Source organism: Quercus robur, chromosome 7 (assembly GCF_932294415.1).
Source record: "Quercus robur chromosome 7, dhQueRobu3.1, whole genome shotgun sequence".
In the NCBI taxonomy this organism is placed as follows: Eukaryota; Viridiplantae; Streptophyta; class Magnoliopsida; order Fagales; family Fagaceae; genus Quercus; species Quercus robur.
Window position 1 is genome coordinate 9,977,064 of NC_065540.1, and position 27,302 is coordinate 10,004,365.

A 27,302-nucleotide genomic window follows, 5' to 3' on the forward strand; every position below is an offset into this window, starting at 1 on the left:
AGGTCCAATTCGGTCAATTTCATTGCACTTAGGTCCATTTAGTCCACTTAGATCCATTTCAGTCCAATTTGGTCTATAAATTTTACTACTTATAAGTATTACAAATCTATATAATATTTACACATTAACGTAGTTTTTCAATCCATTTACGTTTATTCAGTCCATTTTAGTCCATTTCAATCCACTTAGATCCATTCAGTCTACCGTCCAATTCAATCCCCTTCAATTCATTTGTTTCACTTTGATTCATTCGGTTCATTTCGGTCCATTTTGGACTAATTGGGCCTTAAATTGATTTTTTTGTAGGTTGATTTTTTTTTCTTCTTAACTTTTGGGTTAAAAAGTATGATATTTTATTTTATTTGGGCCAAACTATTTAGTTTTTGACTAAAAAATACAAAATAATAATAATAATAATAATAATAATAATAATAAGTATTAGAAATTAGAGATATGGAACCTAAAAAGACAATAAAAATTATAAATATTCAAAAAAATTACCTTAAAATTCAAGCTTCAATAATATAGTCATTATATTTATATTTGAAAAGAAAAAAGAAATACTACAATTCTAAACTTATATTCATTTAAATTTAATGAAATATTAACATGTGTTCCTTGGAATAGGGGTGTATTTTTTTTTTTAAATATTTTGGATATGTTCAAATTAATCAACAGATTATGGTATTTAAAAAAAAAAAAAAAATTCTAATAACATCCTCTCCTTTTATAAAACAACAGTATAATTATGTAATTTAAATATTTTTATCATTTATATATGTATGTATGTATATATGTATTATTGTTGAATGCAAAATACATTATACCTTCCATTGCATAAAACTTATAAAAATAGAAAACAATTTCAAATAATACATGCACTATTTAACCTACAAATTTTACACCATATTCTTATAAAGTTTGCAATTAGTTTGTATAAAAATTAGTGCTACATCCATTCTATTGCCTTTTTTTTTTTTTTTGGTGTGTAAGTCAGCATTCATTTCAATTCACTACAAAGAAGTAATAGGTACAAATGAGAGTATTAATCGGTCCCAGCACCCCCTAACCGGGTTTTCGTCCCAACACTCTGGAACGAGTAACTCAACAAAAAATAATTACATTTCACAATCAAATGTATTAGGAAATCCTAAGTTTCAAATATGAAGCAAATGATACTATTAAATACTGTCATTGGCGTATGGTAATTTCACAGTAATGACCCATCTTCATTTGTATATGGCAATGGGAGGATATATTAAATCCAACTGAAATTATATCACAAAGCATCATTGCTATCCAAGCAGCATTCCTTGTTACCTCAGGAGACTGCAGAATCCATCCTTCCCATACTGCAATTACTACCAGTAGGACTCAACTTGGAGGTTCACACTAAGATGATACTCTAAAGTTCTCAATGAAGAATGCTGCGAGCTCAAGTACCTGAAATTACACATGCAACAATGGAGTAATTATTAAGTGAGAGAGCACCACGATGACAATAAAATCCAAGGATTCATTTCCCTCCGAAATTTTAGCAATTACTAAATCTAGTTATACTTAGTTTTTGCACACCCAAAATGTATTGACTCATATTTAAATCTGTGCATTGCAGCTAGTTAATAGCTAAGAAAAAATGGCTTGCAACACCCCAGGAACCAACAAGCACCTATACAAAAATCTGCAGGGGACTGGTTACAAACCGTAGCATCATGCAAGTGCGCTTAACATTATATTCAAATGTATCATACGGACTACAATCTCTCTCACTCTCTCATCAAAGGCCAGAAATGTTAACTTTACCGAGTTACGGTGGCCTTGGTTCAATCTGACTTCTCTATCTCTCGAAATCTCGTATCCCATTCCTGGGCCTCATAATCTTGCTCAATTAAGTCCCTGTCAGTGCTGTAGACAATTCGATCCTGCCCTATGACTGTTCTCTGGGCCATGTCCCGAGCACTAAGGAGCTGGATAATAAAATGATAATTAATCAAAAAAAAAATTATAAGGAAAATCCAACACAGAGATGAAGGCAATGATGTCATTCAAGTCCAAGACCAAGTCCCACAGGGCACAATTAAATGTACAAGCCCCTATAAATAAAAATGAGACTAAAAATTGTATCTCAGTTGTAGTAATAATGGATGCACATGGCTGTTTTTTCATAAACGCTATTCACATAGCATTAGGTAGATGGAGATTTTTGGACTCAGTACAACCTTTTATTTAACCACCTGACACATCAGCAACATAGAGAAAGTCTTTAACCTTTCTTTTTCTTTTTTTTTTGGCCCCCTAGATAAACACTAATGCAGTTACCTTCCGCCTTAAGGAGACATCAGGTGATTCAAGTGCTCGAGCACGCAGTTGCCTGGCTTGATTTCTCTTTTCTATTTGAGCATTCCTATTGCGGACGAGGAACCACCGGACCAAAGGAATTGCAAAGAAAGAACCAGCATAAATCTGCGGAGTTATCGTTCAATAAATAGATGCAAGCAAAGTTAAACCAACATTTGATAACATTGCCCAAAACCAAAGGCATCAATCTTATCTTTGCAAAAAAATGAGTGACACTAACACAATCGAAAAAAATTTAAAAATTGTTTAAAGGATACAATTTCAGCAAGTACTTGGATATGAGTTCACCAGCAAAAAACTTTTTTCTCATTGATTATAAGTTTTATACCATGAAAGCAAGTTTAGATTCTCAAAAGTTGAAGAAAGCCAAACATGGATGTGGTGAATCACAGATTCCATTACTGGATATGTAAAATTGCAACAAAGGACAGATACAAAATTCAAAAATTGCAACCCTCTGAACCACCAGCACGTCAGTGAAGTTTGCTTGATTGGTAACTGTAATTAATTGCAAATTTTAGATACCCATCAAATATGGAAGCAATGTGATAATGCCACAATGAGATTTGTTAAAAACTTGACAAAGCACAAGAGTTGTTAGCCACCAATTTTAACTGCAATAGTATTACAAACTGATTACAATGGATACCTTCTTTTTGTGTGTGTGTGCACGCTCACTCGCATGTGATAACAGACTAGAATGAATACTTGACATCAAGTGAATGGATACACACACACAAATAACCGAAATCCATAATTATTCACCAAAGAGTAAATCGATCAAGCATATTTCTCTTGCCCTAAAAAACTCAAGGACTACTTTGACCTTTCCTCTGAAAACAAAATATAAATCACCCTCTCACTGTAAGTCATTAAATTCTTGAACGGCACAATCACAGAAAGCTGCTTATTCATTTTGAATTCGAGACAACAAATCATACCTGAAGGAGAGGAAATATGTCAGTGACGAATTTAATCAACCCGCTAGGTTTAACTGAAATATCCCTTCAAATAGAAACAAAAATAAATAAATAAAAATAAGGTGGGGATATTAGAGCAACATATAGGAAAAGCCACCGAGTAAGAATTATTCACAAGATATCCATACTTACTTCAACATGGTTCCAAGAATAATAATACCAAAAAGGTTAAGTCCACCTAGACCAATTACCATTGCTCTTTCTGAAGTGCTAGTTTTGCTGCAAAGCAGGAAAAAGTATCCATATAATAATTGAATCACAGATGGAAATTTTTACCACATAATTTGGGGTGGGGGGGGGGGGGGGGGGGGGGGGGGGAGACAATGAAGAACCTGAATTGCCATTTCCTCTCATTGAAAAACTTCTCAATCCCTCCAATCCAATCAGTCCATCTTCTTCCCACATATTCCTTTCGTCCACTCCTTTGAGAAGAAGCTGTACGCTGTAGAGATGGAAAACGATACAGAATATTTCCCTGCATTATAAGAAAACAGGTAAATGTAAATTAAACCTTTTCATGCCAGATAACAAGATGTGTGAAAATCTCACAGGTTGCAGTATCAGCATTAAGATATGAGAGCATGCATATCAACACTACCCATAATACAAATATGATTAATGTGATGTAATGTCATAGTTTCTTAAGAGATGAAACAATCCAAGGTCACAACAAACTGCATTCTGCAGACTTCATCATATTGACACATATATTATCTGGACAAGAGAATAGAGACCATATAATTTTCTTTCAATAAATTGTTCTAACATACCTCTTCATCTATTTCAGGCTGACCATCAAACCGTAAAAGAACAGGTAAGATGTATGAGTCATCATTCTGGAACCAACAAAAAAGGAAATAAGTGAAAAAAAAAAAAATAAATAGCATATATGCAATGTAAGAACTGAAGGAATGATATTTTCAATTAGTCTATTAGGAGATTATTGATTGATGCCACGTCCATGAATGAAGAAAAAGAACATTAAATATGTATCTTAATATTTAACAACTTGAATAATAGAAAATAAAAGATAGATAACTTAGAAACTATGAAGCACGGGTGCGTTTTGGGACTCGGGTGCGGGTGCGGGTGCGGGACTAGGCAATTTTTGAAAAAGTAAGGTGCGGGTGCGGCGGGACTCGGCAATTAAAAAATTATTAAAAATATTTTTATTTATATTTTCTATATATTTTTACTCTTAAAATATTCTTAAAAAACACATTAATATACTTGATTCACAAAACAAAGAAAGAAGAAGGCAAGAAACACATCTGAGGTCAGAATTTCAGCTGCTCCGGCAAGTTTCAAGGCCGATTTCGGCCTGTTTCGGCCGTTTCTGGCCTGTTTTGGCCGTATTAGTTGCCAGCCGATACAACCCGATATGGCCGATACGGCCCGATTCTGGCCGAATCAGCCCGGTTCGGCGCGAATCCAAGAAAAAAAAAAAACTCAAACGCAGCACCGACGCACGGTCAACCGCATCGGACTCAGGTGCGCCACCCTCGCAGCCGCGTCCGTGCATTCTAGCTTAGAAATCAGTACCAAGCAAGAGAGAACAAACCTAGAAGTCAGCACCTAAGGTTGGTTGGAGTTAGCACCAACCCATTAGACAAATTTCAAGAGAAACTTTATTAAAAAAATCAAGTTGTTAATTGTTTCTGTAGGAATACAATATTGTGCTGATATATGACTTAACCCTGATTCTAATTGAGTTAGGAAATTGAAATTTTAATGCCTTGGGAAATCCCAATTATTGAATTACAAAAATAACCTTGACTCTAGAAAATTAATAAAAGACCAATACCCTAGTTAACTTTAAAAAATTTATGATTGACCAATAAAATACAATTTTGACTTTTAAAATTAAATAAAACCAAATTAAAATAAAATATAAATTTGTGCTTCCCACATCAATATTACAGCTGGAGATAAAAGAAAGCAACTAATATGTAGAGATAACATCCAAACACATTTTGAAACCTTCAATTATGCTCTTGAAAGGAGGAGAGGAGGAGGGAGGAAAAAATAGAGACTGCAACAAGCTAAAAGTATTAAGTCCGAGACATTAAGATACAAGTAGCATCAAAATTTAAATACTGAGTTTCTGGGTGTATTTTTTAATGCCAACATGGGGAAATTTAAGTTTGATAGTCAATAAAGGTTTGGAAAAATAATAATTTTTAAAAATTTTTTGATTAAAAAAAATTATATATATCTGATTTAAAAGATCCATGGGTTATAAAATGCAGAAAGAAGATAAATTAAGCATAGCCAAAAAAAGCAAGGTATCAGAGACTTTTTATTTGCAATGAAAGAGAGGCAATACTCCATCAATCTAATTACAATGACATATAAATGAACACACTAGCACTCCAAATTCAAGGCAAAAAGAACAAACACATAATTCATGACAAATAGATTACATCAAACATGAACATACCGTAGTTGCCCCTGTACTTTCTACGTCAAGATATGGAGCAAGTTCTTCAGCTGTGACAACACCACCATTGGAGGATATGTATTGCCCAATCTGCATATGCATATTAAGGAAAATGATTAAATTATTGCATTCTTCTTCCCTTTTCATTTTTTATTTTTCCAAGTTCTACATTCCCATGCAGACCTATAATTATATCTTTCCTTTTCTCTCCTCTTTCTTTACTAAAACTCACCCCCCCCCCCCCCCCCTCCTCCCCCCCCCACATAAGAAGTCAAGCCTGTGACCTGACCCTCAATGCCGTACTTATCCAGAGAGGACACAATTTGGTCCAAAGAACATTGCACCTTTTTTTCAAAAAAATTTTTTAACATAAAACAATATATTATTATCTGTAATGTTTTTGTGTGTGTGTGTGTGTCTTTGAGAGAGAGAGAGAGAGACAGAGACAGAGAGATTCCACTGGTCTAAATTATAGGATTTGATTTGAACTTGAGGGGTTTAGGGATTTGATTGCTATTTTAGTTGAGTTGATTTCCTTCCTTATTTGATGTAAATTGGGACTATATATAGACAACACTAATTGGTATGTTGATTTTTTATGAATAAAATTCTATTAGAGATTTTCCCTAGTTTGGTGATAATGCCAGGAAACTCTTAAGTGGTGAAGCCTAGAGTTCAGGCAGCTCCAGGTGCTAAAGACTAAGGTTGGTGTGTTCTTTATATTTCTTGCACACGAGCTCTTTGGAAACTTTGCATCAGAATAACTGTCTTAACTTTCCAATAAATATCATCACTAATTATAGCCCCGCTTCTTCCTTTTTGTTTGATAGATTATTATAGCCTCACTAAACTGCTCTTTTTGGAATGAGACACACAAAGAAAAATGGAGGTATAACATACCGCTCAAGAGAGGGAAGAGTTTGCTATAAAAAAATCTAAATGATATATGACTTTGACAAGGGAAAAAACTAATAGCAACAACAACAACCAACGAGCTTATATAAAATGTTAAAAGCGACAGACAAATTGAGTGCTCAAATATTACCAACTTCCATCTCTCTTCTTCAATTCCTTGATTTGGATCACCATCCCCAAACACGAATGAGAATATCTAAAAGATAATCATTTATAAAGTGAATATATATTTCCTTTTATCAACAGTAGAAGATAGCCAGCAACAAATAAAAATAAGAATCCTTTTAATCACATACAGATTCAATGAAGTTCATCTTGTTATCATCTGTTTGTATTCTTCGCCTCCTATAGTAATAAGGATCCCAGTACCTTGATAATATAAAACAACAAAGAGGTTACATAAGGCTCTTGCACATTCAAGTGTTCACTTGCATGAAACTCAATTTGAAAGCCAATGTTCATCCTTTTTCAGACAGAAATATCATATATACATATCTTTATCCTCAACTAATATCATCCATTTACCCCCAAAAAGTCTAATAAGAACAAATAAATTTATGATCACCAGTTCACCACAATAAAAACCAGCCAAATGATCCTCACATTTATCTCTCCCCAAAAATACTTCATCAGGGAGACATTTAAAAGACCACTCTCAAATATGCATGAATGATTAAACACTCAAGCTTACCATTATACCATATTATAAACACCAGACAATACCAATGAGCAAATCTCACAATAATTTTATAATAACCTTAAATTTTCACTTTGTGATCCCCTCAAATACCATTTGTCAGATCAACTGGACCATTTGAAACTAAATTGCCAACCAGTCAACCCTTGCCCCTGCATTTACACTCTTATGAAACGCAAGATCTGTAATACACCCCTCAAAAGTCTGAAAGTACAAAAATATTACCAGAACAGGTCTGCTGGACTGAGGTAAAAAGTAAATCCCGAGTCATAAGATCGGCCTCCACGTCTTCCACGACTATCGTCTTCACTGTCAACCAAATTCCACTATCATTGTCTTCATATTCAAGGGGTTTATTTTTCTTTTTTCTTAAAATGGACATCTTATCAAGATAAGAACATATGAATGATTTGAAAAACTAAAATTCCAAAGATTACCTTCTACTACTAGAAAGAAGTGCAATAATCGTGGTATAAACAAGAACAATTGAAGCAATCAGTGCAGTACCAAAGGAAACCCTTACTAAATACTCAGTCGTGGCCTGTCAATTCAAATTTGCACCAAGCACAAGTTAAAATAAAATAAACCATTATTTCCTAGTAAAACCTAATCACAACACCAAAATTGTAACAAGAATCAACACCTTGGCCTTCTCAAACAAAGGCTCAACTTTGATTCTAAATGACTTGGCCGCAAGCTTTGCGCGATAATCTTTCGGGAAAACATAGAGCACGTCACCCTCGTCCGATACCTGTTAGAGACCATCTTGAAAAAACAATTGCAATCACAAAATCAAGAACTCCAATACTATATCTAACCAAGCAAATGTATCACCACTCCCAACTCAGACTCTACACATAATCCTACACTCCATTTGTTACCTATCAAAAAAGAAAAAAAAACCTTACGCTCTGTATGTTTCAGCAGAAAATGTATTCTTCACTTTTTAGTGTTTGGTAAGACCGTAAACGCAAGTCAATGGAAAATGTTTTCTGTGCTCAACAGAAAATAAGCCCAATATAGCAGAAAATGTTTTCCGGAATGTTATTTATTCAAGAGATCATCACAAATAAACTCCACACTACAAAAAACTCTTCCATTCGTAACTTCTCTCTGTTTGCCTCCACTCTCTTCGTTCACAGACCGACCAACCATTGACTATTATTGACTGACCATTGACTTCTTTTTATCAAACAACTCACTTTCTCACTCAAATTTTTGCTTAGATGCAAATTTTGGGGCATGAATGAAAGTCTTTGCTCATATAATTGAAAATGTTTTCAGGCTCAATTCCAAGGCAGCAACCAAATACATGAAAATGAATCAATTTATCCCACAAATACATTGTTTTCTATTAACTATTTTCCGTCGAAACAAACGCAGTGTTAAATAAATTCACTAACACAATAACACAAACATTTCACATACATCCAAAAATGTGAGTGTGTACCTCCAAGAAGCCATTGGTGTCAGAAGCAAGCGCTTGCAAGGCCTTCTGAGCTTCATTCAACTTGAGGCCAGCTTTGCTCGCCACGTCACCAATGGTAACTCTACCTCCGCAAGCATCGACGGCGTCCATAGCTCGCTTTCTCACATCGGACGGCAACTTGTCGCTCTCCACCGCACCTCCGGGCCTTATCGTCGAAGCGACATCGACGCTGCTCGCTTTCACAGCTCCGACACGTGCCAAAACCCTAGGCTCCCGAACTTTCCAGGCGATTCCGAGAGAAACTGGTCGCGTTTGAAATTGGATTGGAGGTCTAGTGGAATTAGAGGGTCTAGAATTAGAGTAGAGGCCACAATTTGGTGATATTATGAAGCATGTGGAAATTGAGGCCATTGATTTTGAAACTTTTTTTGTTTTGTTTTTTTCTCAAGTTTTGGCCATGGAAATGGAAGAGAGAAGGCTTCGCACAGTTCTTTACTGAACTGAACTGGTGTCTCTGGGCTTGTGGTTCAGAATAGGTAGGAGCTTTGGATTTTTTTTTTTTTTTTCTTGGATTGAGCTAAAAGCCTAAAAGTCAAATATTTAAATACTAGATAAGTCTTTTTATTTATTTATTTTAAAAAAACCATATATATATATATATATATATATATATATGTCTAACTCTTTAAAGGTTGTAATAATTAATTAAAGATTAAATCGAACTTGTGTACCTTCTACCAACGCAATATTGTTATCCACATTTTTAATAATGTTATACAATTTTTCTATATAATTATGTGTAAACAAACGTACATAGTTTTTATTTTTTATTTATTTTAAGGATGTACTCAATTATGTACCCTAATGTATACAATTTTTGAAAAATTAGACTCAATTTTGTGTATCCTGTGTACACAATTTTTAAGCATGTATACATTTGATACCATTCAACGAATGATGTAATGTTTCAAAGAATGTAGTCAATATACGCAATTTTATACATTCAACAAAAATAATTTTTGTTTCTCAAAAAAAAACAAACATAATTTTTAAAATGTACACAATTCGATATATTTAACATTTGCAATTTTTCAAAGAATGTACATGTAGGGACACGATTTGCGTTGGACCACGGTAGGGTTGGGTTCGCACGTAAATGGACCCGTGCAATATCATTTGTAGAGAGTGGGGTCGAAAGGCTAAGTCATGTTTACTCGGCTGTGGTTTTGTTAAGTTTTTCCTGCATGATTTAGAGGTGTTCACCCCTTTGGTCCTCTCCTTTCCGGAAGGCCCCTTTCTTTAGGTTGCAAATTTTCCTTTTATATTAGCATGCATTCAATTTCCTTCGTCCACGTGTAGGGTCGAACTTTCCTAGCCTAACACTTGTCCCATCAGTTTAAGACATGAGTTGTTGGGAGTGGTTGAGTAGGCTAAAGAGACACGACTCTGTGAGAGGCAAGGCTCCGTCTAGGGCAGGTAGTTTGGGCAGCCCTTCCTAGATATTTTAGATTTCTTACAAGATTATCCCTATGCCGCTTTTACCCCTTTCCTTAGTGTAGTTCTGGGCTAGCCGAGGGCTGTACCCTCCTCGGCAGTTTCTATGGCCCATTGGTGCTTTGCGTTTATTGGGCTGGGACTACTATCCTCTTCGGCCTGGGCCTTAAGCATTCCTGTGAATAGGTGGATCTGGCCCATCTGTCGTCGGGCCCCACAATAGCCCCTCAAAACCCTGCTATCCAACTCCTCGGTTGGAAAGGTGGGTTTTGATAATACCGAGACTTTATTGCGGCTCATTAAGTTCGTCCCTTGATCAACGTCGGCGACTTCTCACCTCCCCAAGGAATGCGCCGGTCTACGAGGTATTTCCCTTGACTTACGCGTGATGCGTTTATTCCGTTTGGTTAGCCGTAGTGCGCTTTTAATGTCTTCCTTTTACGAGGCCTCTTAACTCCAGCGGTTACGGATTGCTTGGAGAAACGAAACGGTTTTGCATTTACTAGTAGATTTGTTAGAGGATCGGAGCGTGTCACGTACCCTCGTCTTTTTCCCCTATATAAAGAGAGAAGACAAGAAGGTGATTCTCTCATATGCGAATCCCTTAGACTCTTCTCAGAATCCACTTCTTCCCTCTGGTTATTCCTCATTCGATAACACGCCCCCCATAGTGATCAGCCATGAATGAATCCCTCCTTTCCCAGAAACACCATACCTTAACGAAACTCGAGATGGCTCGGTCAGGGCAAGGGTGGCGGAGACTCAAAGTTTGTCTCCCCATTCTTTTAGCCAAAATCCGAAGCAGGGACTCGTCATACCCCATTTCTGGTGTGACTGAGTTGAAAACCTCCCTTGTCATCTCCATCCGCTCTCTTATGAGCATACCTAATATGGCTCCCCTTCTCCCTCTTTTGCTCCTTTTATTTTCTTTTCATTGCTTCCCTCTTCTTCTCCTCCTTCCCGCTCATGTCTTCCATCTTCTTTTTCCCTTGCATTCTTCAGTGACAAGAGCTTGCTGAAGTGCTTCCATGTCTTCCAATTCGTCTTCCTTCTCCTTCATTATTTTTGTATAAGGATCTTCTCCTGATATGAGCAGTACTGAGGCATAGAGTTCAGAAAGACTTTGAAGGCGAACTCAGAAGACACCTGATGGTTTACTTATTTATGTTACGGATGCTGTTACTGTTCTAGCAGTTCATTTTTTGTATAGGCTTGTTTAAGCCCTTCCTTGTATGTTGTAACAATTTTTCATATTAATAAAAGTGATTGTTATTCTATTTCGTATGTCTTGTTTATATACTTTTAACAAATGTGAATGCGCTGCTCGGCATAATAGTATAACATTTCAATTAATAATAAATAAGGACAAAGTAATCGTTGGTAAAAAGATGCCGCAATGACTTTAACAAAATAATTATTCAACGTAGCAATCCGACCAGTGTGGAATGAGACTTATCTTAAAATTAGCCGTGATGGGTATTAAATGCTCCGATTAGATGTAAGAAGTAGCTATCCGAGGACGTGTTACCCACCGGATGAATGGCCTCTTTAAGTTGACGATCATTAGGTTGTTCTGCCATCTCGATGATACGCGAGCCTTAACCTTTTCCAATATTTAAGCCGAGAAGTTTCTTCATTTGGGCAGTTGATTTCCCGGGCAGCCTGAGTCCGAGGACTTTGCAAAACCTGGGTTTTGTTCAGGACTTATGCGTTTTATCTTATGTACTTGATTTTTCCTTTTAGTTTGAGCTCGAGGACCATGCAAGCCTTAGGTTTTGTCCGAGACCAATGTCCGCATTAGTATTTGGTTTTCCCTTTTTAGCTTGAGTCCGAGGACCATGCAAGCCTTAGGTTTTGTCCGAGACCAATGTCCGCATTAGTATTTGGTTTTCCCTTTTAGCTTGAGTCCGAGGACCATGCAAGCCTTAGGTTCTGTCCGAGACCAATGTCCGCATTAGTACTTGGTTTTCCCTTTTAGCTTGAGTCCGAGGACCATGCAAGCCTTAGGTTCTGTCCGAGACCAATGTCCGCATTAGTACTTGGTTTTCCCTTTTAGCTTGAGTACGGGGACCATGCAAGCCTTAGGTTCTGTCCGAGACCTTGAGTTCAAATTTTCCCTTCCTTTGAGCATTTCCCGAGGTGCTTAACAGTGGTTGTTCTCGGCCATGGTCATTGCTCGGCGTCGGCCAAAGTACCTGGGCCCTTACACAAAGCGGACCCGGGGCCACGAATCCACCTAGCCTCTGATTTAAGAGATATTTCTGCAACTTCTGGCCACGTGGTACTCTCTGATGTCACGGGGACCGAGGTGCACCTTTACGAGGCTCTTTAATCTTGTGGTTGCAATTGATGTTGGAAGTTGAGCCAAGACTGTTTTGTCTGTAGCGTTTCTTGGGAAGCCACATGAGTTGACTGCCATCACCTTGTCTTTTCCAATAAATGGGAAGGAGAGAAAGTTGCTTTATATACGCACAAATCCTTCAGATTTTCTCCCACATCACAGCTTCCATCTTCGGAGTTCTCCCTTTTTGGCATTACATGTTGAAAGTGAGGGTTGGGAAGAAAGAAATGTCTCCGCCACAGAAGCGCCGTGTCTTCATGAGGCTTTTAACAGTAAGGTATGGGCACAGGAAGCATAAGTTCAGGAGAGTATTCCATCTCCACCGAGGGAGAATGGCGTCTCTCCCTCTTTTAGCCAAAATCCGAAGCAGGCCCTGTTCATGCCAGCACTTTGGTATGGCAGAAGAAGGGTTTTCCTCCATCAGCGCCTCTGCTTTGCGGCAGGTGTATATTTAGAGAAAGCCCCATCACCTTCAACTCCCTGCACCTTTTCTTCAACGGTGTCAGGTTCAAGTTGGGTCTTTTTGGCTGCCTGAGTTATGGGCAGGTAAGGGTGCGGGGGAAGAATAAGGTCTCGGAGCTGTAGCCAACCTTTCCTCCGACATACCTCCTCAGCTTTCTACAGCTTTCTTGTATTTTTCTTTTTCTTGCTTATGTAGTACTCATGTAGTAAGCTTTGACGTAGGCTGATTCCAGCTTTTCATTGCACGATGTACTATTTCTTCATCGTAATAAAAATAGCAGTTTATATACTTGTTTTTGGGTATGGTTCTTTTGGCACACCACCTCGTGAATGAGTGCACTCCCCGTATGTGCTTTCTCTCAGCGCTACTTAGGGCAAGAGCCCCTTGAAACACGATTCAACTCGTTCTAATTTGTTTTAACTTACCTATACTACCAGGCATAATAATAATTGACAATAAGTTAAATTCAGGAAACTAACCTAGGTATCGGTTGAATGTCCCGTGATATGTGCGGGAATGCTGTCCGAGAAACGATGAACTCCAAATAATTCATTGCAGGGGGTGACTGAGCATCGAGTGACTTTGATTATGTTTTTAGAAACATGTTACTCCATTTCATATCGGCCCTTTTGGTGTTGAGGGTCCGAGACTTGTATGCTTCTTCTTAAGTAGTTGGTTTCCCCAGAGGCTTGGGTCCGAGGATCATGCAAGGCCTTGGTTCTGTCCAAAACTTGTATGATTCTTTTTAAGTAGTTGGTTTCCCCAGAGGCTTGGGTCCGAGGACCATGCAAGGCCTTGGTTCTGTCCAAAACTTGTATGATTCTTTTTAAGTAGTTGGTTTCCCCAGAGGCTTGAGTCCGAGGACCATGCAAGGCCTTGGTTCTGTCCAAAACTTGTATTCTTCTTTTTAAGTAGTTGGTTTCCCCAGAGGCTTGGGTCCGAGGACCATGCAAGGCCTTGGTTCTGTCCAAAACTTGTATTCTTCTTTTTAAGTAGTTGGTTTCCCCAGAGGCTTGGGTCCGAGGACCATGCAAGGCCTTGGTTCTGTCCAAAACTTGTATTCTTCTTTTTAAGTAGTTGGTTTCCGCAGAGGCTTGGGTCCTCAAATAAGGTGGGGGGAGCTGGCTTGGTGTTTGAAGCCCCTAGGCTTGTCCATGTCGTTGACAACGTGGAACGTAGCCCCTAGCAAGAGCTTATGTTGGAGTGTCAGCAATATGTCGCCGGTGATATAGGCACCTTCATAGCCCCTTGTTCGAGAGAAACTCAACTTCACCACCGCTCGAGCTAACATGCAAGCCTCCCCACAGACGGCGCCAATTGTAGGGACACGATTTGCGTTGGACCACGGTAGGGTTGGGTTCGCACGTAAATGGACCCGTGCAATATCATTTGTAGAGAGTGGGGTCGAAAGGCTAAGTCATGTTTACTCGGCTGTGGTTTTGTTAAGTTTTTCCTGCATGATTTAGAGGTGTTCACCCCTTTGGTCCTCTCCTTTCCGGAAGGCCCCTTTCTTTAGGTTGCAAATTTTCCTTTTATATTAGCATGCATTCAATTTCCTTCGTCCGCGTGTAGGGTCGAACTTTCCTAGCCTGACACTTGTCCCATCAGTTTAAGACATGAGTTGTTGGGAGTGGTTGAGTAGGCTAAAGAGACACGACTCTGTGAGAGGCAAGGCTCCGTCTAGGGCAGGTAGTTTGGGCAGCCCTTCCTAGATATTTTAGATTTCTTACAAGATTATCCCTATGCCGCTTTTACCCCTTTCCTTAGTGTAGTTCTGGGCTAGCCGAGGGCTGTACCCTCCTCGGCAGTTTCTATGGCCCATTGGTGCTTTGCGTTTATTGGGCTGGGACTACTATCCTCTTCGGCCTGGGCCTTAAGCATTCCTGTGAATAGGTGGATCTGGCCCATCTGTCGTCGGGCCCCACAGTACATAAATATGTACAATTCTTTATATTAAAAATACACATTTTTCAAAAAAATGTATGCAATTTTGTACATTCAATGTACACAGCTTTCAAAGAAACTATATAATTTTGTATATTTAATGTACACAATTTCTAAGATTATACATGTGGGGCTCAATAATTTGTGACACTAGCCCACTTTTACATTGGGGCCCAAGGCCCGAGCTGAGGAGGGGTAAAGCCGAGGATGTGTAATAAACGCCCAAATAGTCTTGAAACATAGCCGAGGATAATTCTGTCCTTGGCATATCCGAGGTCCCCCTGAGAGAAAGGGCAAGAATGGTATAGGAACAGTTTGGAAAAAAATCTAAAATATCTATGTCAATAAAGAAGGGGTCGCTGGATAGTATAACGACCAAGGACAAAGGGAAAGTTGCCATTACTGCCATTGAATACTCTGCACCTGACAGAGCCATGCTCTTCAGCTTTTACAACCACCCCCAACCACTTTGGGTATGGGCTGATGGGACAAGTATCAGTCCTGGAAAGTCGAACCTACACGTGGACGTAGGATAAGAGATACAGGCTAATATAAAAGGAGAAGCAAGCAATCCGAAAGAGGGGCTGGGAAAAAAGGCCAAGAACCAGAGCCTCCCAGACTGCCTCAAGGAGAAAGACTCCTCGAGCAAACACGGCCTACTTCTATACGAACAAGACGACTAACCCTCGTTTGGTGACCAAGGCTTAGCCTTTCAAACCCACGCTTTATAAGTAATATTTTTTGGGCCCTTTTTACGTGCGAACCCAACATCATTTTGGGTCGTTACAAATTAAGTCCTTACAGTACACAATTTTATACATTCAATGAAAAATTGTACACAATTTTTTACATTTAACATGTACAAATTTTCAAAGATTGTATACAATTCTATATATTCAACTTATACAATTTTTAAGAATATACACAATTCTATAACTTCAATGTACATAATTTTTTAAAGAATGTACGCAATTTTGTACATTCAAAGTATACAATTTTTTCAAAGAATGTACACAATTATGTATACTCAATATACAACATACACAATTTTTCAAAAAATAAACAAAATTTTGTATATTTAAAGTATACAATTTTTAAGAATGTGCACTGTGGGGCCCAACAATATGTGGGCCAGGCCCACTTGTTCACGGGAAGCTTTAAGGCCCAAGCCGAAGGAGGTGGTAGTCCAGGCTCATTAGTGTAAAGCACAAATGGGCCCAGAGAGGCAGCCGAGGATGGTGCAGCCCTCGGCTGGTCCAAAGCTCCACCAAGAAGAGGGGCAAAAGCGGCATAGGGACAATCTTAAAAGAAAATCTGAAATATCTAGGAAAGGTTGACCCTACACGTGGACGAAGGAAATTGAACGCATGCTAGTATAAAAGAAAAAATATGTAACCTAAAAAGGGGCTCCAGTCCCATTAGGAAAAAGAGGGTTCCTGAGGTGAATACACCTGAGCCATGTATGAACACCTTAACAAAAACCACCGCCGGGTAAACACGACTTAGCCTTTCGATCCCACTCTCTACAAATGATATTGTATGGGCCCATTCACGTTCTGACCCAACTACAATTTTGGTTCGTTCTGGAACGTGACCCTACATGCACAATTTTATATATTGAACGTACACAAATTTTTTTTAAAAAATGTACACAATCCTAATTCCTGTACATTCAATGACCATAATTTTTCAATGAATTTACTAAATTGTCAATTCAACGTGTACAATTTTTCAAAAAATGTACATAATTTTGTATACTAAACCTACACAATTTCAATCTACATATTTTTTTAAAACAACCCAAAGAGATGAATAGAGTCCTAAATAACGAGAGAGATGCAAAAAGCAAGTCCAAACGACATAGGGATCCATATGTAAACATAGTATCTATTTAGATACGCTTGAATAACCATTTCTCACAATTCGAATGTATATAACCTAACCCAATTCTGGTTTGCCCCAGTATGGAATGAACTTACAATTTATAATCTAATGATTGAGTCGATTACATGATTATAAGTTTATAGCCATAGCCCATTTCCATTTTGGGTAGAACAGATCTACTTATATTCCAGTTAGGTTAAGAGGGATCTTGAACTAAGAAATAGATTCTAGAAGACAATTTTTAAAAATGTACAGTATTTTGTATATTCAATCTACACATTTTTTAAAAACATACAAAATTGTGTACATTTAACGTATACATATACAATTTTAAAGAATATACACAATTTATATACTTGCACTAGGAAGTCCATATCACGTCATACCCATTAAGCAACACTCCTCGTTCGAAAAATCAAATAATAGCAAGAGCCTTGCAGCTCAAAGTTGGCACTTTTTGGTGTGTCTATAACATCCATAGTTCAATCTTTCCTCCTCTTTCTAACTATCAAATTATCCAAAAAAAAAAAAAAAAAAATGAAATGAACGAATAGTTCACACTCCGAAACCCAACCTTCTCTACAAAGCAATATTTCACAAGTCAGTCTCGAAAACTCACAAGTCACAACACCCCTGTTCAATTGCTAATATGCCATTGCAAATTGCAATACCTTAATGAAACTTCCTCTCCCAAAAGAACCCCCTAATTAAAGATTTGAAACTAACCAATTTGGACTGCACCCTTCTCCTTGGACTCCCTAAACCCCAAAGCTAACCCGAGCCTTGAATTACATCAATAACTACTAATAAAAATACCAAACGCATAAAAACCTGGCTTAACCAATACTTAGTTCTGGTTAAAACACCTTCAAACTACTAATAAATTTTCACTATGTGGATCACGAAGGACAAAATTGTGATAGACGAAAAACAAAACTTAGAATTCAAATAAATATCGATCAAAATTGCTAGGCCTCTATTGTCTAGACAAGATAATTTTATGGTTGAACCAAATCTCTAATGTAGCATATGGTCCCTTCTAGTCTCAGATTTTGCTTGAGTCCCTTCCAAATATGAATCTCCTTCCCCAATCAGAGATCACCAGCATTCTTGTCCTCCAACTGACTAGCTTGCTGTAAGTTGATACAACCATCAGACAATGACAACATGGTAACAACTTATTAGATCGTGGAAGCAAATGGGAATTAATAAATTACCTGGCATATACTGAGTACCAGAGCCACTGAGAGCTATGACCAATCGAGACCCAATCTCCAGGAAGTTGGAATGCAGCTTGTTCTCCTCCCAGTGGTGCAAATTGCCCCAAGTGCCTATACCTAGAATTAAAACCATCAAAAAGTTAGCTACATTGCAAGGATAATCTCCTGCCTACCCCATTGTGAAATTGGATGGATAAAACAGACACACATGCACGTGCACACACTTATTTCATATTGATTATTGTGCTGATAACTTGAGAGTGCGAAAGTAAATACACTTTGTACACAAATTATTAAGTGCCTTGCTCCTATACAAGTTACCAGATATGTTATATAAACCTAAAAGATTTTAGTTTACAAGGTTATTGTATTTTGCATGCAGAAAAGCCATTATCCAAGTGAGAGCTGAGACATAGCTGGGTCAGTGACTCAGTCTAGAGACTTGAAAATTCCAGAAATAGCAAGAAAAAGATTCAAAATACTTCCATAGCAAACCAGTCAAGACGACTTTACATAAAACTAGAACATGACTAGTTTGACACTGGCAGGTACATTAATGTAAAACAAGATTATGATTAGTTAAGTGCTGCATGTCTTTTGCTATCAAAACCATAATATACAATTCTCAATCTTATGTTCAATCACCTGTGACAAGTAGTTCTAGTTGTTATTGACTGTATTAATTCTGATGTTACAGCTTGCATAATGTCATACATACATTCTGTATCGCAGGAAAAATAAAAACAAAATTTTGTGCAAAGTTCTGCTTGTACCTAAAGGGATGAAACCGATGACGTCCAGATTCCCTAAACCTGAGAGGACCTTCAGGATTCTTCTCACACTGTTCCATGCGATTGAAACAGTCTGCAAGGTATTGGCCTTGCTGATAAGCAACCTAGAATATTACAAGGACACAAGAAGTCAAGAAGCGAGAATGTTTTTAGCAGAAGGTCAAATAGGTTATGCAAAGGAAACTAAATCAAGTACCTGAGCTGTTGGAGGGAGATTTTTCATCTGAGAGTCCACTTCAGTCAGAGCTGTCTTAACGTTATCAATTTCAATGGGCTTGTTTTGGTCATTCTCTTGAGTATTCTTCAGCAACGCAGCAAAATTTTTCATCTTTTTCTTCTTCAAATAAAGCTTCACTTGAGGGTACCTCTCCAGGATGTCATCCATAACATCATGAAAGTCCTTTATATTTAAAGTACCAGATTTATTCTTGTCTGCTTTACTGAATATGGCGGAAATATCTTCCTGAAAACAAGTTGTTAATAATAAATGAAAGATTTAAAAAAATTATAAATCTAAAAAATTATAAAATGTCTTCCTCTCAGCTGACTTGGCGAATAAAAGATATTCATGATAACTTGTAATTAAATGTAAAAAGACATTAACAAAAATGTATGTAAATGAGTTAGCACATGTTGAATCCTCAATTAGAAATTTATTGTATACTGTTTCTTTATAAAGTATTTACAAGGACTGAGTGTGTTTATTTGTACATAGGTGAACAGCTTGCTTCTTTGTTCAGTAAACTGATAGGGAGGAATTCTCTTAAACAAAATTGAGTTGAGAATTGCATATTACTCATTATATGTACTCGATATATATATATATATATATATTTTTTTTTGGGGGGGGGGGGGGGGGGGAAGACAAAAGAAAGAGAAATGACATAGCAATTGTTGTACACATTTTTTATCACAAGCATCCTGTAGGTCTTGAACCTATACACAATTTTGAGTGCTCTCTATATTCAAAAATACACAAATAAGTCAGGCTGTAGATATCATACCATGACTCTGCGCTGGTTTACTGTTGCACAATCCCCAAGGGCATATACGTTATCACATCCTTCCACCCTCAGCCATTCATCAGTAGCTAACACACGTCTGTTAGTCTGCTCAAAGGAATAGAAATTCAAACAATTAGAGTAAAAAAAATACAAAGCTAACACCAGTTATGATTGGAAGTGAAGGGAAAAGAAATCAGTGTAGTTTAAGAGCAACACACCTGACCAATTTGCTTCATGAAATCCGCTATTTCAGGGCGAGTCCCAATACCAGTTGACCAGACAACCATTCCATAAGGTATGTTTACAACCTCGCCAGTTGCTCTTACTTTAGTAGATATTTCTTTATCGGATACTTTTACGACCATTGATCCTGTTTTCACATTAATACCATCTCTTTGAAACTTTTCTTCAGCAAATGCAGAAATTCTCTTGTCAAACCTGTCACGTTAGCAGCAACTGAAAGCATTAGAAAACAAACAGAGAAAGAAGCAAGCAAGGGCTTTAAGCAATTACACAGAATTAAATTAAAAATGTGAAAAAAGCAATGTGCCATACATGTTCAGAATATGATTGCCAGCTTCAATGAGGGTGATTTTCACATAGTCTTTACTTTGAGGGTATAACTTGACTAAATCATCATAGACATAGTCATGAAGCTCTGCAGCAAATTCCACACCAGTTGGACCACCACCAACAACTACAAAATGCAAAATCCTTTTCTTCTCCTCTTCACTTATAGAAGGAAGGCTTGCCCTCTCAAAAGCATCAATCACTGTCTTACGGATTCCCAGAGCATCATCTACTTCCTACATAAAGTATTTTATTTTTTTAAGTTATAACAGAGTAAAAGAGTAAAATGCTAAATAAAAGAGTAAAATGCTGCTAGTATATTTTAATTTTTACTCCAAGTGAAGATACCTTCAAGAAGTGGGCATGCTCCATAACCCCGGGGGTGTTGAATGTATTTGATTGGGCTCCCATGGCTATCACTAAGTAGTCATAGTCTAAAGCAAATTCTTCTTTTCCATCAAAATTTTTGTCTTGACTAGATTGACAATAAACTTTCTTATTCTCTGCATCAATCTTGTAACATTTAGCTTCCTTGAAGTGAACATCATAGCTTTTCTGCCATGTCAAATCAAAGAAAGGTGTCATCTAAATAACTCCAGTTTCCCTGGAAAATGACTAGCTCAAAAGGCTTAAATTGCTCAACAATTTATATAATCATAAGCATTCAGCTTTTAGCAGATTTGAACTATATTAACAATATTATACACACGCATACTATACCATACAGATGCAATATGATGCGGAAGGATAGGAAATTATTCAAGTGACTTGCTCCTTACTAACCATTCTAGATAAAAGACTCATCCCATTCTCATACAATGATTTTTTTTTTTCTATTTGAACTTGACTTTGTAACATACAATCTGATATAACACAGTAAAACTCAGGCATGTTTTTAAGGCTACAGAAAAATTTATGACAGAAATGTCAATAGAAACGGATGTGGATAGCATAGCCATTTCATATCTCATTCATTTAAGATTACCTTCTTGGTAATACTGCGAATGGGTTCAACAATGCTGCGTGCTTCCACTGTGCCACAAGTAACACTAGGTAACAAAGGAGTGAATGCAAAATAATTACGAGGTGACACCACATGAACATCATATGAGGGGTTTTTCAATTCTTTCAAAAAGCTGGTGCCAGCCCATCCAGTTCCAACTACCACCACCTTCTTTTTCTTGAATTCACCTTGAATTGATTTAGCATACATAGATTTTTGTCTAGCATCAGAAAATGCCATAAGACCTCCACCACTGCAACAAATAGAAGGTCCAGATTAAGGGTATGAAAATTCAATAATAATAAGATAAAAGAAACCAATTAAACCACATAGCAACTACAGTGGGAAAATACAATTTGATAATAACAACAATTGAGGAGGAAATTTTTTTTATTCCATTTCAGGATCCAGAAACAAGCATTAAATAGAAATCAATCAGAGATAGTAGTCAATAGTAGTACCTATTGTCAAGTTTTAGTCTGCAGTTAAAGATGTACAAATACATAAAAATTAGGAAACCAGTCAATTAAATTTTAGTATCATTAGTTTGCAATGGTTATATTCACCACAAAAATCTTCTAGCTACTGACCCTGCTCTTTAAATGACTGTCCTTCATAATGCAAGATTTTTGGACAAGAAATCATGAATCACAGTCACATATTTAATTCAAGTATCACCAATTTCTTTTCTTTTATCTTTTTAGATCAAAGTCACTAGACCAAGCTAAATTCTATAAAAACACACAATACAAAGCACTTAATTTTCCTGCAACATCCAAATAATGAGTGAATTGGTATAATAATTTTTCTTCTTGTATACAAGTCATGTGAATCATGCAAGTCAAACTATATTTGATTTAAGTATTTCCTTCAGCTTTTAATCTCTATGGGTCCGTTTGGATTTGGGAGCCTAAAAGCGCTAAAACCCAAACGCTCATCTTAAACCCAAAACACCGTTTTGCAACATAAGCACACCCTATAGGACAAAGCAAGAACCTGGGAACAGGATTAAGAACCTGACTAGAGACTGCCACATGATTTGGACAATGTTTAACAGTATATATCAATTTTTATTCATCCCACAAGATCAAACAATATAAAAAAACAATGACTATAAGAAATAAAATATCAGTAATTTCTAGATGAAACATAACACACTTTTTCTCTCTCTTTTTCCCATATACACAGGACAAATCCTATGTAAAAAATAAAAAAATAAAAAAAAATAAAAACCCCATTAAAATAATATGAGGGAGTAAATTTTTTCACTTTATATGTAGTACACACACATAAATATAGCCAACTTGGTATTAAAAACTGTGTTTTTCATGCTAAATATTAAACAAATTCAATGAGTATGACACCAACGACAACAATCTTTTCCATCAACTTCAGGAACTGCAAAGATTGTAGTGAACACAAACCTTAAAAAACAGGCCTTTCTAGCCAAAAAAAAATAGTACTAAAACTCCTACAATCTAAAATATAAAAATTCCATGAATGCAAAAAGCATTAGACCTGACGGCAGTGACGGCACAGACAACAAGAACTCTCCCGAGCATGGGGTGAGTTTGAAAAACCTTAGGGAACCTTTGAAAGAAAGAGTAACCACTCATTGTGAAAACCCTTTATTTTTCAAAGGAAAAGAAAGAAAGGGTTTTGCAACAATGAGAAAAAGAGACAGTAACGATGTAGTGTGCCCTTTATATATATATGTAAGAAGAGGCAATGTCTGAGGAGTAACCCTCACGCAACAACGTAATAAACATTCTCAGGGTTTTGTGAGGGTTTATATTTTTTTATTAATTATTATTATTATTATTATTATTATTTTGTTTTTTGCTAGTTCTATTTGACTTGTCAAACTGGGTTGTAAAACTATTTGAAACGAGGTGTAACGGTGTAATAATTTTTTTTTTGAACAGAACGTGGTGTAATAAATTGGGAAAGGATCCTCTGTATTTTGTGACAGTGATACAGTATCTCTAATAAGCCTAAAATGAAGGAAGCAGATTATTTTGATTTTTTTTTTTTTTTTTTTTTTTGAGAAAGAGATTATTTTGATTGTTAATTTAGTATAAAAGACTTTTTTTTTTTTTTTTTTTTTTCAGAAGAAGTGTAAAAGGCTTAAAAGTACACAGTTTTGACATTAAAGTGATTAAATTAATATAAATTATTATGGCGGTTTTATTTCTCAAAAAAATTATGGTTGTTGTTGGGGAATTTTATAGGGTATTTATGGTGGTATATTCGCTGCTGCTCCTGAAGTGCAATCAACTTGGTTCATGTGACAGGAGGGAGTTACCCATTAGGCAAGAGGTATTTAATTATTGACTTCCGGTAGGATTTTTCTTTATTCTCTAATTATATCACTGATTTTTGCCAATAAAGAATACACTACTCTCTCTTACAGCATAAGAGCAGGTTCTCATAAATTTTGATGGCTAGCTCTTCCTTTCTCTCCCTTTCGCATGAAGAACAAGAGGAACTGGCTCACAGCAACAAGAAGGTTAAGAATGTGAATCATGCAGGATTCAGTGATAGTAGTGATTCAAGACCATCATCTCCAAACCAGCCCCAAGGTATGTGGAGTCAAGCCATATCTTTTAAGGACAAGGTTGTGGGTGAGATTCCTGGTGCATACACTCAGGCTTTTAACTTTGGAGACCTCATGGAGGACGATGAAGAGTTAGATGACGAAGTAGAGGCTCTTAGGGAAGGGCTAGTGGCTTTAAAGTTCTCGAGAGAGCTCAAACAGAAAATCATACACCCATGGGCAAGGGCGTTGATTGTTAAGGTATATGGAAGGTCGATTGGATTCAACCTCCCTATCTAGGAAAGTACTTGGGTATCCCCATTAGACAGCCGGGCATGTCTTCTCGAGAGTATAATTTTATTCTTGACAGAGTAAAACAAAAATTAACGGGTTGGAAAGCTAATTTGCTTTCTTTGGCGGGGTGTGCAGTGCTTATCCAAGCTTCCTTAGCGGCTATCCCTTCCTATGTAATGTAGTGTGCTGCTCTTCCGGGAAGAGTTTTGGATGGTATAGACCGGGTGAACCGAAATTTTTGTGGGGTAGTACGGAGAATCAAAGAAAGATGCATTGAGTTGGGTGGCAAAAGGTTACTAGAGCTAAGGAGGAAGGAGGCCTTGGTCTTCAAACGGTAAGAGGGAGGAACATTGCTCTCCTTGCAAAACTGAATTGGAGGTTGCACACAGAGCAAGATATGCTTTGGGCAAGGGTCTCAAAGCAGAAATACTGTTCTGGTAGGAGAGCAAGGGCAATAAATACAAATCGTCTTCCGTGTTCTCAGGTATGGACAGCTATAAAGAGAGGTAGGGAGGTGTTCAATAAAGGTAGTATGTGGCTGGTGGGTAGAGACAATAATTAGAGTTTTTGGTTTGGGAATTGGATCAAAGGGGGTCCCATTCGTCATAGGATCCTAGGCCCGTTGACCCGTGAAGCTGAATTACTTGAGGTAAAGGATGTTTTGACTGACTCGGGTTGGGATTGGGGTCGTATTCCCTTTGCTCTACCTCTGGACATTAAGAACTTGATCCTAGCTACTCCAGTGTCTATCACAAGCAGAGGGATTGACAGATTAGTTTGGGTTGGTAGTACCAAAGGTGGATTTGATGTTAAAAGTGCTTATAAATTGGCTGAGCATACTAATTATATGCCTGCTTTGTCTACGGGGTGGATTTGGAAAATTAATACCTTACCTAGAATTAAAACCTTTATTTGGAGATGTGTACATGATAGTATTGGTGTTAAAGGTTGCCTTGTTAGGAGCGGGATAGGTGCTGATGATTTATGCCCTATTTGCCAAGTAGATAAGGAATCAGTCTTGCATGCTCTTTGAGACTGTGCTCGGGTTAGGGCTGTCTGGCTGCAACTGGGAGTTAGATACATGAATCAAGTCTTTTGGAGTAGCGATCTTCAAGAGTGGTTAATAATGAATGGGAGTAAGGGTAGCAGGGCTATGTATGGAAGAAATCATTGGAGTAAGCTATTTTCTTTTGCTATTTGGATGATATGGAAAGGTAGAAATCAAACGATATTCTCTAGTAAAGCTCAGAATCCGAAGCTCTCAATTGAAATTGAGAATCTGTACACCGAGTTCATGTATTGTGCTAGCTCTCCAAGGTGGCCTATGCCAAGGGTGGTAGTTGCATGTCGTTGGGAAAAGCCCCCTAAGGGATGGACCAAGTTAAATACGGATAGGTGTGCTATAGGTAGTACGGGCTTGGCTGGCTGTAGAGGAGTTATGCGTGACAGTCATGGGGAGTGGATTTCTGGGTTCTCAAGGCATATAGGGATCACGAACAGCTTTGTGGCTGAATTATGGGGATTAAGGGATGGGCTATTGCTGTGTAGTAACTTGAATATTCCCTCTCTTATTGTAGAACTGGATGCTAAATCCATTGTGGAGATTTTTTGCAAGACGGGTTATGTCAATGATGTGATCTCTCCCATCTTGGATGACTGCAAGATGCTCATCACCAAGTTCCAGCAAGTGCAATTTAAACACTGCTTCCGCCAGTCGAATCAATGTGTAGATGCACTTGCCAGGTTAGGTGCTGATCAAGACTTAGATTTTAGAATTTTTGAAAGTCCGCCTGTGGACGCCTTTGTGTTCTTTGAACAAGACAACAATGGTCTGTGCTTTAACAGATTGTGTTCTATGTCTGCTGCTTCTTCTTAGTTTATAATATCATCTCTTTCACCAAAAAAAAAAAGAGCAGGTTCTCTCAATGAAATTTATGGAAAGTAAAAAAAAAAAATCCATTCATTTTGTGGGGGGGGGGGGGGGGGGGAGTAAATACAGATGCAATAAACTAAGAAAAGTTAGGGACTAGACAGATATTAGAATCCATGAGATTTCTCTTACAACATGCCCATAGCGGGAACAAAAAATAACTCGTAAGTCTAGCTGAAGAGATCGCCTTAAGCAAGCCAAGGCATCTACACTTTTGTTTGCTTCCCTGAAGGAATGCACAATTTGAGAGTTACGCACTCTTCGCAAGGGCGACCTGCAATCATCCACATATGTATTCCATTCATGAATAGTATTAGTTGCGTCCCATTGCAACTTTGCCCCGCCTATGGATTAGATCTCTGTGTTGCCCTACTCATTTGCTTGGCCTTCTATTCGTATGTTTTGAGTTGATGCCATGTGTTTTAACTTCTTAACTTTTTTTTATATGGATGCAATTTAGGTCCAATGCATCAGTGCACTAGATACGATACGATGCAGACACATGTAACCTTTTTATACATAGTCCAAATATGTTAACTTTTGTTAAATGAACTTCGCAAATTTTCTTTCCAAAAAGCCAGTAGTTGAAGAAGATGCAACTTCATCAAATTGTTAGGATCCATTTATGGTATGGGAGTATAAGAGCTAATGCGTAATTAGTGTCCAATATAACGTGAATAGCCAACTTGACAAAACTACTATTACATGTAACTCTGTTTAGTGCCGAACTGCCGATCCAAAACATTAAAGTTAAAAGATGAGTTATATGTTATCATGCGACGTGGCAAAAAAATCAAAAAGTTAAAAGATGAGTTATATGTTATCATGTGACGTGGCAAAACTTACCGTTAAGATGCTATCTTTTCCTTGTGCAAGGAAAATAACCAGAGACCATCTAAGCATGAACATGTCAAACGAGAACTAATGAAGTTTAGTTTGGAATTCCAATGACTTTGGCACCATTGGTATTCAAAAAGCAAAAATGAAATATATAACTGGCATAAGAGCA

At 37.4% G+C, this 27,302-nt stretch overlaps 2 protein-coding genes across 2 annotated transcripts; both read right to left on the bottom strand.

The window, feature by feature from the left end:
• Positions 1–927: 927 nt before the first annotated feature.
• Positions 928–9,388, bottom strand: LOC126692137 (uncharacterized protein At5g03900, chloroplastic). Its single transcript, XM_050387630.1, has 14 exons — positions 8,841–9,388; positions 8,034–8,141; positions 7,828–7,931; positions 7,616–7,699; positions 6,990–7,062; positions 6,824–6,889; positions 5,779–5,868; positions 4,109–4,174; positions 3,671–3,813; positions 3,471–3,557; positions 3,300–3,363; positions 2,320–2,463; positions 1,804–1,967; positions 928–1,443 (listed from the first exon to the last, which is right to left on the bottom strand). Exons 1-13 carry the CDS (start codon positions 9,228–9,230, stop codon positions 1,824–1,826), a joined length of 1,563 nt encoding a protein of 520 aa, XP_050243587.1. The 5' UTR covers positions 9,231–9,388; the 3' UTR covers positions 928–1,443; positions 1,804–1,823.
• An 8,431-nt stretch (positions 9,389–17,819) lies between these two features.
• Positions 17,820–23,213, bottom strand: LOC126692138 (external alternative NAD(P)H-ubiquinone oxidoreductase B2, mitochondrial-like). The gene is made up of 10 exons (XM_050387631.1): positions 23,052–23,213; positions 21,516–21,786; positions 20,879–21,085; positions 20,516–20,766; positions 20,179–20,398; positions 19,961–20,065; positions 19,153–19,419; positions 18,939–19,060; positions 18,163–18,282; positions 17,820–18,078 (listed from the first exon to the last, which is right to left on the bottom strand). Exons 1-10 carry the CDS (start codon positions 23,147–23,149, stop codon positions 17,991–17,993), a joined length of 1,749 nt encoding a protein of 582 aa, XP_050243588.1. The 5' UTR covers positions 23,150–23,213; the 3' UTR covers positions 17,820–17,990.
• Positions 23,214–27,302: the final 4,089 nt, after the last annotated feature.